This window comes from Bidens hawaiensis, unplaced genomic scaffold (genome assembly GCF_021521415.1).
Source record: "Bidens hawaiensis isolate Kalapana, Puna unplaced genomic scaffold, B.hawaiensis_p1.1 tig00012904_1, whole genome shotgun sequence".
In the NCBI taxonomy this organism is placed as follows: Eukaryota; Viridiplantae; Streptophyta; class Magnoliopsida; order Asterales; family Asteraceae; genus Bidens; species Bidens hawaiensis.
This window is the reverse complement of record NW_027492077.1, coordinates 231,336-245,277: the sequence shown is the minus strand read 5'-3', so window position 1 is coordinate 245,277 and position 13,942 is coordinate 231,336. Positions and strand designations below refer to the sequence as shown.

The window sequence follows — 13,942 nt, the reverse complement described above, 5'->3', positions numbered from 1 at the left end:
GATCCATGACGATGTTTCCACGGATTTTCAAGATGAACGAACCACGTCTTGATCTTCCTCTCCAAGGCTGCGCCTGTGACCTGCAATGGTGAGACCTGCGATGGCTTTTTTGGGGGTGTGGAGGTGACTGCTAAGATATCCTGAGGATTTCTTGTTCACAGACACAAAAAGTGGTGGTGGCTCTTATTGAGCATGACCTCTAATAAGGAGGTGGAGAACTACTTATATAGAGAGTCTCATGGCCACCATCATGGTACCCTAATGGGCCTAGCCCAATTAGGGTTACCTCCACAAAACCCCCTCAGCCCAATAACATTGTATTAGTCCATGTAATAAAATAAGCCAAACATAATAGATTTAGGGTCGTAGAACCGGGTTTTAGTACCATACCCCTACAAGCCCCCCAAGTCCAGTGTTGCTCCTGGGCGCGCAAGCGTCTAGGTGGAGCGCTGGACTTTATAAGGTGTGAGGCGGTTTTTTCCCTTTTCTTTGGCCTTGTCTTTATTGTCTGAGTTTTGGGAGGTTTTCCGCATGATGGTGACAAGCTGTAAAAATAATGAAGCCTGCGCGTGAGGCGGCTTACGAGCTATAATAATAGAGCCTGCGCGAGAGGCGATTTGCGAGCTATGAGAATAATAATGCCTGCGCGCGAGAGGCGACTTACGAGCTAAGAATAATAAAGCCTGCGCGCGAGAGGCATCTTACGAGCTGAGAATAATAAAGCCTGCGCGCGAGGGGCGTCTTACGAGCTGTGAGAATAATAATGCCTGCGCGCGAGAGGCGACTTACGAGCTAAGAATAATAAAGCCTGCGCGTGAGGCGACTTACGGGCTGTAAGAGTAATAACAGCTTGCGCGCGAGGCGTCTTATGAGCTGTGTGAATAATAAAAGCCTGCGCGTGAGGCGACTTACGGGCTGTAAGAATAATAACAGCTTGCGCGCGAGGCGTCTTATGAGCTGTGTGAATAATAATGCCTGCGCGTGAGGCGACTTACGGGCTGTAAGAATAATAACAGCTTGCGCGCGAGGCGTCTTATGAGCTGTAATAATAGTGGAGCTTGCGCGTGAGGCGGCTTACGAGCTACTTTATGTCACGCGCCACGTGCAGATGTTGCATGCGCGTGCGCGTAGACTTTGGTTTTGTGTTATGCGCCACGCGCAGATGTTGCGTGCGCGTGCGTGTAGACTGTGAGCATGTGATGCGTAAGCATGTGTAATATGCGTGAGCATATGTGATGCGTGAGCATATGGTATGAGGATTCCCAACTCTTAAGTTTGGCGCGTAGCCATATGGGATATTATGAGGATTCCCAACCTTGAAGTTTGGCGCGTAGCCATATGGGATATTATGAGGATTCCCATCCTTGGCGCGTAGCCATATGGGATATTATGAGGATTCCCAACCTTGAAGTTCGGCGCGTAGCCATATGGGATATTATGAGGATTCCCATCCTTGGCGCGTAGCCATATGGGATATTATGAGGATTCCCATCCTTGGCGCGTAGCCATATGAGATATTATGAGGATTCCCAACCTTGAAGTTTGGCGCGTAGCCATATGGGATATTATGAGGATTCCCATCCTTGGCGCGTAGCCATATGGGATATTATGAGGATTCCCAACCTTGGCGCGTAGCCATATGGGATATTATGAGGATTCCCAACCTTGAAGTTTTGCGCGTTTGGGGCGCGCTTGGCGCGAGGCCTGATGCGCACATGCACGGCGATGGAGTGGTGACTCGTGTGTGCGTGCATGGCGGAGGTCTCTTGCGCAAAGCCCAGATGGTGGTTTCCGCGGCGGCACATGCACGGCTGTGGAGTGAGAATCCGCGGGCGCGCGTACATGGCGGCGGAAGTCTGGTACTTTCTGGATCTGCAATTTTAGAGTCAGATCTGCAACTTTAGACCTAAAATCCAGGTCTGTAATCTAGACCTAGATCTGTAAATCGGATCTGGACAGATTTGAATCCCGGAGCAGATTTAAAACCATCACAGATCCGAAGACCTGATCATTCGAATCAGGCCGTTTCTTTTTGCACAGATCTGGAAGCCTCTTTTAGATCTATGGATCTTTTTGAGCTTTAATAGAACAAGCCTTGAAGCTTTTTTCTGTGAACTTCCAGATCTGGGTTTTTCCTGAGAGAGATCCGACAGCCGAGATGAAGATCGAAGGGCAGTTCGTTGCCGTCCCACGGATGGCGCCAATGTCGAAGCACGAAATGAATCTTACCTGATCCATGACGATGTTTCCACGGATTTTCGAGATGAACGAACCACGTCTTGATCTTCCTCTCCAAGGCTGCGCCTGTGACCTGCAATGGTGAGACCTGCGATGGCTTTTTTGGGGGTGTGGAGGTGACTGCTAAGATATCCTGAGGATTTCTTGTTCACAGACACAAAAAGTGGTGGTGGCTCTTATTGAGCATGACCTCTAATAAGGAGGTGGAGACCTACTTATATAGAGAGTCTCATGGCCACCATCATGGTACCCTAATGGGCCTAGCCCAATTAGGGTTACCTCCACAAAACCCCCTCAGCCCAATAACATTGTATTAGTCCATGTAATAAAATAAGCCAAACATAATAGATTTAGGGTCGTAGAACCGGGTTTTAGTACCATACCCCTACATTACCGTACCATCATTGTTTTATTCATTTTGTATTCTTTGTATATGTCCACAACGTATCATAAACCACCTTCAAATTTGTAAAATCTTAATTTATATTTGTAACTTATTTTTTGTTTCACAAAATCAAAATTGCAAGATGAGATCAAGATTCAAGTTCAAAGTGTTGACCTAGATTTGATAAACCCGATTTGGAGACAAAACCCCTCTGAACTCGTTATTAAATTTCAACTCGACACGCAAAATCAATTACATAACCCTGTGTTTATGCTAAACCCATAAACTCATAAAGTTATTATTGCGTTAACCTGTTTAGTGTATTGAATACCCTTTTAAATATGAGTATCATAATTTGTTTATGTTGATAATTGTATACTGACGTTTATTGATAAATTTTATTTACATATATTATGTGCAAAGAAGAATTTTACAACTTCTAAGTCAAAAGGTACACCATCAATAAAGAGAAGGTTGGCTCAAAACAAAAATGTTTATAACTTTAATTAGTCACAAGTCGGTGAATTGAGAAAACCTGAACCCAAATAATCTTTTTCTTAATGAGTTTATGGGGTAATTAGGTTTTTATAAGTGTTCTTGTTCATCAAGATTGGGTGAGTATAAATATGTGATTACTAAGTTGGGATTAGTCATATGAGAAGAGAGATTGTAATTAAGGTTTTTGAGTTATATTATCTTGATAATAATACTGGGAGTTATCCAATACATTCTTCTTATGTGTTTTCATTTGAGTTATATCGATTCAATCCTTGATTGGATGTCAAAATGGTTAAGCTCTTGCCTACCTTGTTTCGTGGATCGATCAAAGACGCAGTCCACAACCGAGAGTTGATCTAGTGGGATTGGAAGTTCGTGTAGCAATTCAAACCGAGCTCAAAGGGTTGAATTGGAGAATCCATGCCCAAATGCACCAATCAAAGTTTGATTTTTATTTATTTTTTCTGTTCTTTAACCTTTAGTTAGCCCACAACGTGATAGTTAAAGGGTGGATATGTTAAAACTCATTGTTTGCGTGACAATGACGTGCATGAGACGTTATACACTTTTTAGTTACCCACGACACATGCGCGTATCATTTCCTTGATAGCACATTAGCATTTCATTAACAAACTAAAAAGGAAAAACTAATTTTGATAATAGTCTAATAGAAAATATCATATACGTAATAACACAATAGCATCACATTAACACGGGCCTCAAACTAGTGGTAAAATAAAAATGACATCACAATATATCTTACAGTTATTAGCAAATGGTGACGGTGATAAGGCGGGCCCGTATTAAAAGGGCCCAACCCACAAAGTACTCCAATATAACCCCATGGGTCTGGACGTCCAACAAGTGTTCTTAGAGCTCACAAAGTGGTTATTGAATAATCCACAAAGCAAAGTAACCGCAATTGGTTTTCAACCATATGAGAAAATCAAAGAGCAATGAATGCTCTGGTGAATCTTGCAGGAGTACCGGTAAAACAAAAGCATTATGACTGACGATATTACTACCAACCATTATACCATCTCTGTTCTCTAATGCTACGTGTGTTCCTAGAGTCTTTAAATAACACGTATTCTTACAAATCTTTAAAAACTTTAATTTCATCTTCAACCCTATAAATATTTGTATCATTTTTAATTTGGGTCTTACTAGAGACACCAAAAAAAATTAAAAACACTCATCTAATCCATCAAGGATTGGGCAATCCATGACATATTGGTAGAGTCTTTTGAAAAAATGTGTTTTTTTTTGTCTTTTTGTTGTCTGTTTTTTTATATTTAGTTGTGTTTTTGTCTTTTTGTTATCTTTTCTTTTTTTTTCTTTTACTTTTCTTTTATTTCTTTTCTTTTGTTTGTTTTTGTATTAGTAATCTTCTTAAAAAAATAATTTTTAAATATTTTTTTCATTTTAAGCCAAGTTTCGGGTAAAACCGAGTAAAAGTCGAACTTTTCGTTTTAACGAGCTAATCACTGTTCAAATCACCAAAAATATTTCCTAACATTTTTAACTTATGTTTCATTTTATATTATTTAAATTTCTAAGTTTGTGGTGTGTTGGAACCAAACTTGGTTTAATACCAGGATCGAGTGGATTTACATTCGCTTAAACCCGAGTTTGGGACTTTAATTAATAAAAATTCTCAAACTTGCTTAAGCTACTGATTTTATTGAAGTGATTCATATATTTAAATAGAATTGTTTGACGAGTTTGAATAATACGAGGATATAAAATGAATTAAACAAAATTAAATACTCAAAAATACAAGTTTTTAATTATAAGTATGTTCCGAATTACATTCCCGAGTCGGGTAAACATAAACGAATATAAATATAAAAAATCCGAGATGTAACAACGGTAGAACGAAGACGACGACGATGATGCTGGGGATAAGCCCACCACACGCAGACGAGACGACGCGGGTGGTGTTGCGGTTTAGATTTGTTTTTGTGTTTTGATTTTTTTTTCGAACTCGTTGTTATGTATTTAATATTATTATATAAATTTTCTTTTGTTTACGTTGTTTTGTTTCAATTTTAAAATTGTTTCATTTTTATTTTTGATTTTGTTTTGTTTTTGTGTTAGTGGGGATGTAACCAATTTTTATTTTCAATAATTTTTTGTTTTCAATTCATCGGTTTTGAAATTACAACGAAACAAAAATTTTAAAGTTGAAACGAAACAACATAACAAAACAAAATTTATATAATAATAATAAATACATAACAACGAGTTCGAAAAAAAAACAAAACATAAAAACAAATCTAAACCGCAACACCACCCGCGCCTTCGTCTCGTCTGCGTGTGGTGGGCTTATCCCTAGCATCATCGTCGTCGTCGTTCTACCGTCGTTGTAACATTTTGGATTTTTTGTATTTGTATTCGTTTGTGTTTACCCGACTCGGGAATGTAATTCAGAACTTTCTTATTAATAAAAACTTGTATTTTGAGTATTTAATTTTGTTTAATTCATTTCATATCCTCGTATTATTCAAACTCATCAAATAATTCTATTTAAATATATGAATCACTTCAATAAAATCAGTAACTTAAGCAAGTTTGAGAATTTTTATTAATTAAAGTCCCAAACTCGGGTTTAAGCGAATGTGAATCCACTCGATCTTGATATTAAACCAAGTTTGGTTCCAACACACCACAAACTTAGAAATTTAAATAATATAAAATGAAACATAAGTTAAAAATGTTAGGAAATATTTTTGGTGATTTGAACAGTGATTAGCTCATTAAAACGAAAAGTTTGACTTTATTCGGTTTTACCCGAAACTTGGTTTAAAATGAAAAAAATATTTAAAAAGTATTTTTTTTAAAGATTATTAATACAAAAACAAACAAAAGAAAAGACAACAAAAAGACAAAAACACAATATAATATCAAAAAAAGACAACAAAAGGATAAAAAAAACACATTTTTCCAAAGACCTCACAAATATGACATGGATTGCCCAATCATTTTTTAATTGGGTGGGTGTTTTGAAAACACCATATGGTACATGTTAAAAACCCTTTTAATTTTCACCTCATCACCTACCCATTAGGTCATTACACAGAACATCTATATGAAACTTTTTATTTACTTTGGACCCACCCCACCTTCAATAAGCAAGAAAAAATAAATCTCTTGTGAAAGAGCATGGTTGCTAAAGGCAAGATTCTTCAATGAGCCTGAAAATATGGGCACAATCTTGAGCAGCTATATCATGGTAGCAATGGAGAAAGTCTTAGGGCATGTGTAGTGGAGGGCTACATAAAGGGGTAAATTTTGACACGTGGTGTCACGTCAGCAAAATGAATGGTGATGGCCGAGTATTATGTATATATTTTAGCATGTTAATTGCTTAGTTTTACTCGTTTATTGCACGAACTTCGATACTTCATACGTGTTTATTTTATTACATGTCACACATGATTAATGCAGCTAATTTGGACATGTGCATGCACTCAATGAAGACCTGGAATGACTAGCACGCAAAACAAAGCAAAAAATAAAGATTGCGAGTGAGAAGACCCGTCGCGCTACACGACGGGGTTGAAGACATGCCCGTCATGATACGCGATGGACCATTATTATAAACATTGACTTTTTGATCCAACGCGTGAACACCAGTCTAGTCTTTATCAATAAAGTACATGTTTGTAATAATGTTCATATTATTCATACCCATCAATACTTCTCTCAAATATCATTCATATTGTTAACCAGTATAAACCTTTTAAGAAGAGAAAATGTCCTAAATGGTCCATTTGAATTGAGAGCAAATTAAAATGACCCATTAATAATCAGTATTCTCGAAATTTGGACTGGAGCGGCGGGATTAAAAAAGATTTGAATCTCGTCAGCTCCGTCCAAATTTAAAGTGAATCCCGTCTTTCCCGTTCAAATTATAAATAATTTCATTTTTCTAGACCAATTTTTAAGAAATTTTTTTTGTCTTATTCTATAACACTTTTTTCTCTCTCCTTCAATACCTTCCTTCTTTTTTTTTCCTTCCTCATCTTCATCATCATCGTCATCTTCTTCTTCATCGTCACCGGCAAGAATAAAAAACAATCAACGGAAAATGGTCAAATTCCAAGATTTCTCATCGGCGACCGATAATTATTACTATGATTTCTGTAGCGGTGATGAAGATGACGAAATTAGCGATGAAGCCACTCTGTTTTCATTGAAATCTTTCTCCTCTGACTCGTCGAAAACTTGAACTCGTCGGAGGAGGAGGAGAAGAAGAAGGATTTCGTAACCTTTTTGTAGCGTAGTAGAACGAAGGCTACGCATTGACGCTCTCTTTCTATTAGCCCTTCCTTGCGGTTAAGGTAACGACTTCGGGTTAACTGTTCACTGTTGGATCAAATGACAAACACATTATTGAGAAAAAGACTCCTCGAAACTCAATCAAATCCTCTTCGTTAACGATTGAATTCAGTTCTCTAGTCTCATATTTAGTAAGTCCCGAGTTTTTTCTACACCCAGAGACGAGGAAGGGCGTAGTAATCGACGTTATTTTTATAGGTGCTCATTTTGTATGGGCTTTTAGTTTGACGTTTTTATTTAGTGGATAGTAGGATTTTTGTAAAAAAGTTTTTTGAATTATATATTCAATCATGAATGACGTATTAATTAGAGTTAGAGTACTTAAGATTAATATAGTAAGATAATAGACTACCCCTTGTTGGTCTCGAGGGACGAAGGAGGCTACTTTTCGAGAAATACAAGACATCTAAGTCATTCGATTTGCATGTTTTCTCTTTGTATTTCTTTTTTTTTGTAGGCGGTGGAAATTACGAAACGGTAGGGGCATAGTGAATTTTCGGTTCTTATGTGTTTCCACGCTCCTTTGAGAGCCCGAAAAATGGACAAATTCCTTTTCCCCGGGTGGCGAAGAGCCGACATCAAGGTGCCAAACCTTCCATTCGATGTAGTCTTGTTTGGAGTTTTCTTGTCTTAAATCGTAGTTGTAGCCGGTAAGGAAGATCCACCACCTGGATCGTCCTTTCCTCGATAAGGGAACCCTAGGAGCGTCGCCGACTCCAACTACCGCTCAGCTAATTTTGTAAAACAAAAAAAGGGTATTTAATTCCCCATGTTAAGTAAATATTTTATTAAATATTTTCCGCTGTGTAGCCAAACTTGATAAATTGATAGGTTCCACTCGTGCTTCTCTAACGAGAATCACTTCGTTCCACTCTCCCAATCGTTCCAAGTTCGAAGTACCAATTGCAACGTCGAAAGGGTCCTGATGTAGTGGGATCGTTTAGATTGTTACAATCTCTAGCCGAAAACGTGACTAAATTGGTCATAGTTACTCTTCGTGTCAGGACGTACGGGTCAAGGGACAGTCTCAGGCAGACAGTTTCTATGGGGCCTTGCGAAATTGCAATAGAACTTTGAATCAAGAAAATTTGTACCGACCCCTGATTGAATTGTTTGGGATTTAGAAGTGAAAGAAATCATTTTAGAAGAAGAAGAAGAAGAAGAAGTTAGAGAAGATGACAAAAAATATTTTCCCAAAATTTATACTGAAAAGACGAAATTATTTAAAATTTGGACGATAAAGTAGCGATTCACTTTAAATTTGGACGGAGCAGACAAGATTCAAATCTTTTAAAAATCTCGTCGCCCCGATCCAAATCTTTTATCAATTTTGAAAATAATACTCCTCAGTCCCATTATAAGTGTCAACATTTCATTTTTTATTTGTCCCATTACAAGGGTCCATTTTCAAAATTTATTAGTCAATTTCCAAGTTTACCCTTAAACACACACAACTAATGTTAATAACCAATATTGATGGATCAACTTTTCAAGGACATTATTGTTATATAGTAAGAAAAAAAAGTAATTATTCAATCCATCTTAAACTTTGTATTTTTCAAACCTGAACACCTATAATGGGACGGAGATAGTAAAAATAAATGGTAATTTCTCATCAAATGTTTTAAAGAATTTTTGGTCTATTAAGACCAAATATATATTCGATTATATTATTCTCAGCTCAAATCATTTAAGCCATGAAGATTCGATAGCGAATATCACGGGCTCATACATAGGGAGTCACAAACACTGCACACTACTAGCTACTATCTATAAAACCCACCCAATCAAACCAAAACCCCATAGCCTCATTTCATTATCACCCGATCACTTCACCAGTACACTCAAAACCTCATTTTTCAATATTCAAAATGTCACATTTCACTGCAGGCTCCGCCGTCGAAGTAGGCAGTGACGAGCCAGGGTTCCACGGCGCATGGTACACCGCCACCATCGTAGACGAAGCCAACAGCATTAACAAATCTTCCGCCAAGAAATCAAAAACCCGCAAAAAAACCGGGTTCATAGTCAAGTACGACACGTTGATTCAAGACGATGATAATGTTAACGAGCCGTTAACGGAGGTGGTGCACCCGTCGTTGGTACGGCCGTTGCCTCCGACTAACGTTCGCCGGAACGACGGTAAGAATGCGACGGCGACGGCGGCTGAGGTGGTGCTGGAGGATGACGGTGGTGGTGAGTTTGAGGTTTATGATATGGTGGATGCGTACCATAGAGATGGGTGGTGGGTGGGTGTGGTGAAAGAAGTGGTTTTGGATGGTGAGATGAAGAAATATGTTGTCATGTTTGAAAACCCACCTGAGGAGTTTGAGTTTGAGAATAATAATTTAAGGTTTCATGTTGACTGGGTTGACTCGTGTTGGATGACCCCACCAAAGAAGGTATGTTTGTCTCGGTGTAAACGAGCCGAGCTGAGCCTGAGTCAAACGGGCTTTATTTGAGGTTTGGGCTGGTTCGGGCTCGGTACGAGTTTGAAAAAAGCTTGGGTTTTTTTTTTGAGTATTTTATCGGTCTGGGTTCGGCTTTCGAGTAGCTTGTAAGTGGCTCGACTCGTTTGCACCCCTAGTTATGCTTTTAGTGTAGATGTTATTTAAAATCCTCTACACTCGAGGGGTGTAAACGAGCCGAGCGGAGCCCAAGTCGTTTAGTTATCGCACGGGTCGATAACTAAACGAGCTTTATTTGAGGTTCGGGCTTGAAAAAGCTCGGGTCGTTTTGAGCATTTTGTTGCCCAATTTCGAGTGGCTCGTGAGCGGCTCAACTCGTTTGAAAAAGCTCAGGTCGTTTCGAGCATTTTGTCGATGCAATTTCGAGTAGCTCGTGAATGGCTCGACTCGTTTGCATTATGCTTTTACTGCTGATGTTAATATGATTTTATATATGACAGAATTACAAATTTTGTCCTTTAAAATAAGACGAATTACGGTTCGTGTCCTTTTCTAAGTTTCCTTGCAGGCGGTGTACTTTAAACTTTTTTTTCCTACAAGTTTTGTCCTTTACGCTAACTGGGTTAGAAAAAGTCAGTTAAATGCCCTCACGTGAGACGCATGTGAGGGCATTTTTGTCTTTTCGTCTACCCTGCAACTTCTTCTTCCTCTTTTCTTCGTATTTTAAAATAAACTCTCTCTCTCTCCAACCCATCTCCATCTTCATCTTCATTCCACCTCCAAACTCTTTCATTCTTCCACCACTCTCCCGGCCACCATCACCACCGCCACCACCTGCAAGGCTGCAACACCCAACATCACCACCGCTTATCCCCACCAACAAGTGTCACCATCTCTGTGACCACCATTAGATCCGACCACCGTTTATCCCGGCCAACCTGCAACCATAAACCCAGATTCCGGTCAAACTCGCCGGAGAAGACACAAACCCAGATCCATCTTCCAGATCCATCTTCACCGCCGCCACCAACCACTCCGGCCACCACCACAGCTCCGCCATCACCGCTCCATCTCCGTCACTGCTTATTCGCCACCACCACAGCTCCGCCACCACCGCTCCAGCTCCGACCATCACCACCGCCACCACCTGATGGTCACCTGAACCATCATCTCCGATTTCCCCAATTTTAAGCAAGCAACAAATACAGAGTGCAAATTCAAAACCCTAAATTCTCAATTTTGGAGATCATGAACCCTAAAAACCCTAAGCAGCAGCAGCATCAAATTTAGGGCAAAACCCAGAAAGGAAAGAACAATAAGTAATCATCTAATAATCCAGTTGGATTTCAATAAAACCCGTGTAATTATTATTATAATAATGAGTGGATTGAATTGGATGGTTAATGAGGAAAGAAATGAATGAATGGATCTAAAGAAAGAGATTTATTTGTGGAGTGAATGAGAACCTGAACGTCATACGGTGCATCGTAGACGGAATTGAATTTCATAAATCAGATGATTATGAACAATATGAGCAATATAATCCTACTTGCAGTAGCAGCCAATTTCAAAATCACAGCCAAAGTCAAAATAATGAGGTTTCTTGGTGTTTTAAGAAATTAAGGGGTAGGATTTACACAATGGCCAAATATCAAAATTACAAATTTAGTTTATTACACAAATAGTCCTTAATGGGTAAAAAGACAAAAATGCCCTCACATGCGTCTCACGTGAGGGCATTTAACTGACTTTTTCTAACCCAGTTAGCGTAAAGGACAAAACTTGTAGGAAAAAAAAGTTTAAAGTACACCGCCTGCAAGGAAACTTAGAAAAGGACACGAACCGTAATTCGTCTTATTTTAAAGGACAAAATTTGTAATTCTGTCTTTATATATTTAAGTGCTAGTGTTTGTTTGACTCTTGTTTGACTATGAAAGTCAAATGTTGATGTAGTTAATTATTCGAAATGTAGATACCAGGTGAAGAAATGGGAGATGCAGATGCTGATTCAGGCTTCACTACACCAGCTAAAGAAACCCTGATACCTGATACAACTGTTTCTGCTAAATACAACAGTTTAAGCGAACAACCGGTAAGTTCGTTAAAGTGTGCTCTTCGGTCTGACTGACTTGCTATTTTTAGCGATTTACTGATTAAAGTCTTGACATGTGCAGGAACCTAATTCTGATGTAGTAGTTACTTACAGCAGGAGTAAAAGAAATGGGAATTCAGTTGAAAACGGTTCACGCAGGAAAAGATTCAAATCTTTAGCAGGTGTGTGATATATATATACAATTGAAGTTGTTTGTTTTAACAGGAAGTTATATTTTGTTGATTATTTACGGTATAGGTGGCAAGGGAAACGCAAAAGCTATTGTGTCGGTTTTGGAAACAAGTGGATCGTATGATATTAGTGAAGATTCATTAACAGTAAGCAGTTGTTTTAGCACTCTAAATTGTAAGTTTGTAACTTAACTAATTCACATTTTAGCAAACCCATGAGGCAGGGGATGGACAGAGCCGTCAAAGAAGAAAAAGCGGAAGACTATCAAAGTTGTCGGTTGATAAAGCAATCGGTTTACTAAACGATACTGAAGACATTATTGATCTTGATGAGGCGCCTCTATCTGTCTGGTTTCAAGGCAAGCAACCGCTATCAGTTCTAAAAAGTAAGCTTTTTTTTAAGACATAAGTAACATGATTTCACATTTTGGTAATCATATTGTTTTCTAACTCGATTAATGCTGGTTAATGTTTATAGAAAGTTCTTGTTTACGTCCTCCTGGCAACTCACCGGCTCAAGCCATGGTAGTCACCAAAAGTGGTGGTTCTCGAACCAGAACAACCGCTGACTACCAAAAGGATTGGCCATTTATCAAGCGGGCCCCGATCTGGGACACCCTTGAATCACTTGAACTATACCAAACACCGCCTCAAAAGCCACACTTTTCATCGTTAAAGAAAATGAAAGAGGAGACTCGTGAGGGAACAGCCATTGGTCACATGGTGACATTTGGGGGCATTGTTCAGAGGCTTTCGGGCTTGCAACTGAGTGATTCTGTCGACATAATCAACTCCAGTTTGGAGACTTTATGTGAGCTGGAGACTCATGGGTTTGATGTAGGTTCCGTCAGGGCTCGTTTAACAGAGTTGGTTTTGTTGAAATCTAAAGCGGGTCTGTGTGAGATTAGGCGGAAAGAAGTTGAAAGTGAGCTGGAAAAGAGCAGGGATGAAAAGTGTCGAGCCGAGAAAGAGTTGGATCAGTTACAAGTGGAGATGCAGGTGTTGAAAGAAAAGACTGAGCAGGCTGTTTCTGTGCAGAAAGCAAAGGAAGAAGAGATTGTGAGATTGAAAACAAACTTGGATATCGTTTCGAACCAAATCAATGAGTGGGAGGTTGCTTTTGAAAAACTTTGTAAGAAAGATCTTGTTTCGGATTAAGGTGACGCCGCAAAATGGTTCATCTTTGCTATGGTTTTTTTGTTAGAAGCATTACTTAACCCTCATGTATCTATGCTAATGTGAAGACTTGTTAATGTTGTTGCTACTGGTATCTAGACACGCGATAACCTTGTTTGGTTATCACATGATATGATATATTGACCCACGTATGATATTTTGTTTATGTTTTTTACCTTTGACAGTTGAGGTCAAACATGCTAATTTCAATTTGAATATTAACTTGAATTATCAGATTTCAGCATTTGTTTATAGCCAGTGGTACATATAAAAATGCTAAGCCTCTTAACAAAGTTGTTTGCCTTTTAAAATCTAATGAAGTATAGTTTGACCTTTATATCCTATTGACTTTTTTCAGTGACCACTTTTATTGCAAACTACTACATTTAATAGTTTTTCTCAACAGTTGTGGATGCATTGATGGTCCATACTTTGTGACAAACTCCATAACCCCACTATATGTAGCATATAACATCTCGCAGTTTGATTTCATATAACGGATTCCTCATATAGAATATTCACAGATCAAATTAACATTGAAGAAACACTAAGTGACCCCGACAGATTAAGGATAATCTTGGGGTTAAGTAGATGTTTCCCACGAGGGTTT

The 13,942-nt window shown here is 38.8% G+C and overlaps 1 protein-coding gene across 1 annotated transcript; it reads left to right on the top strand.

Moving 5' to 3' along the window:
- The first annotated feature begins 9,336 nt into the window (after positions 1-9,336).
- On the top strand, positions 9,337-13,504 carry LOC143542573 (DUF724 domain-containing protein 1-like). Its single transcript, XM_077035131.1, has 6 exons — positions 9,337-9,867; positions 11,846-11,965; positions 12,048-12,147; positions 12,224-12,303; positions 12,365-12,542; positions 12,635-13,504. The coding sequence occupies exons 1-6, from the start codon at positions 9,337-9,339 to the stop codon at positions 13,312-13,314; spliced, it is 1,689 nt and encodes a 562-aa protein (XP_076891246.1). The 3' UTR covers positions 13,315-13,504.
- Positions 13,505-13,942: the final 438 nt, after the last annotated feature.

Coding starts and splice junctions, on each gene's coding strand:
- LOC143542573 (XM_077035131.1), top strand. CDS start 9,337: ATGTCACATTTCACTGCAGGCTCCGCCGTCGAAGTAGGCAGTGACGAG. Junction 9,868..11,845: donor GGATGACCCCACCAAAGAAG/GTATGTTTGTCT, acceptor TTCGAAATGTAG/ATACCAGGTGAAGAAATGGG. Junction 11,966..12,047: donor ACAGTTTAAGCGAACAACCG/GTAAGTTCGTTA, acceptor TGACATGTGCAG/GAACCTAATTCTGATGTAGT.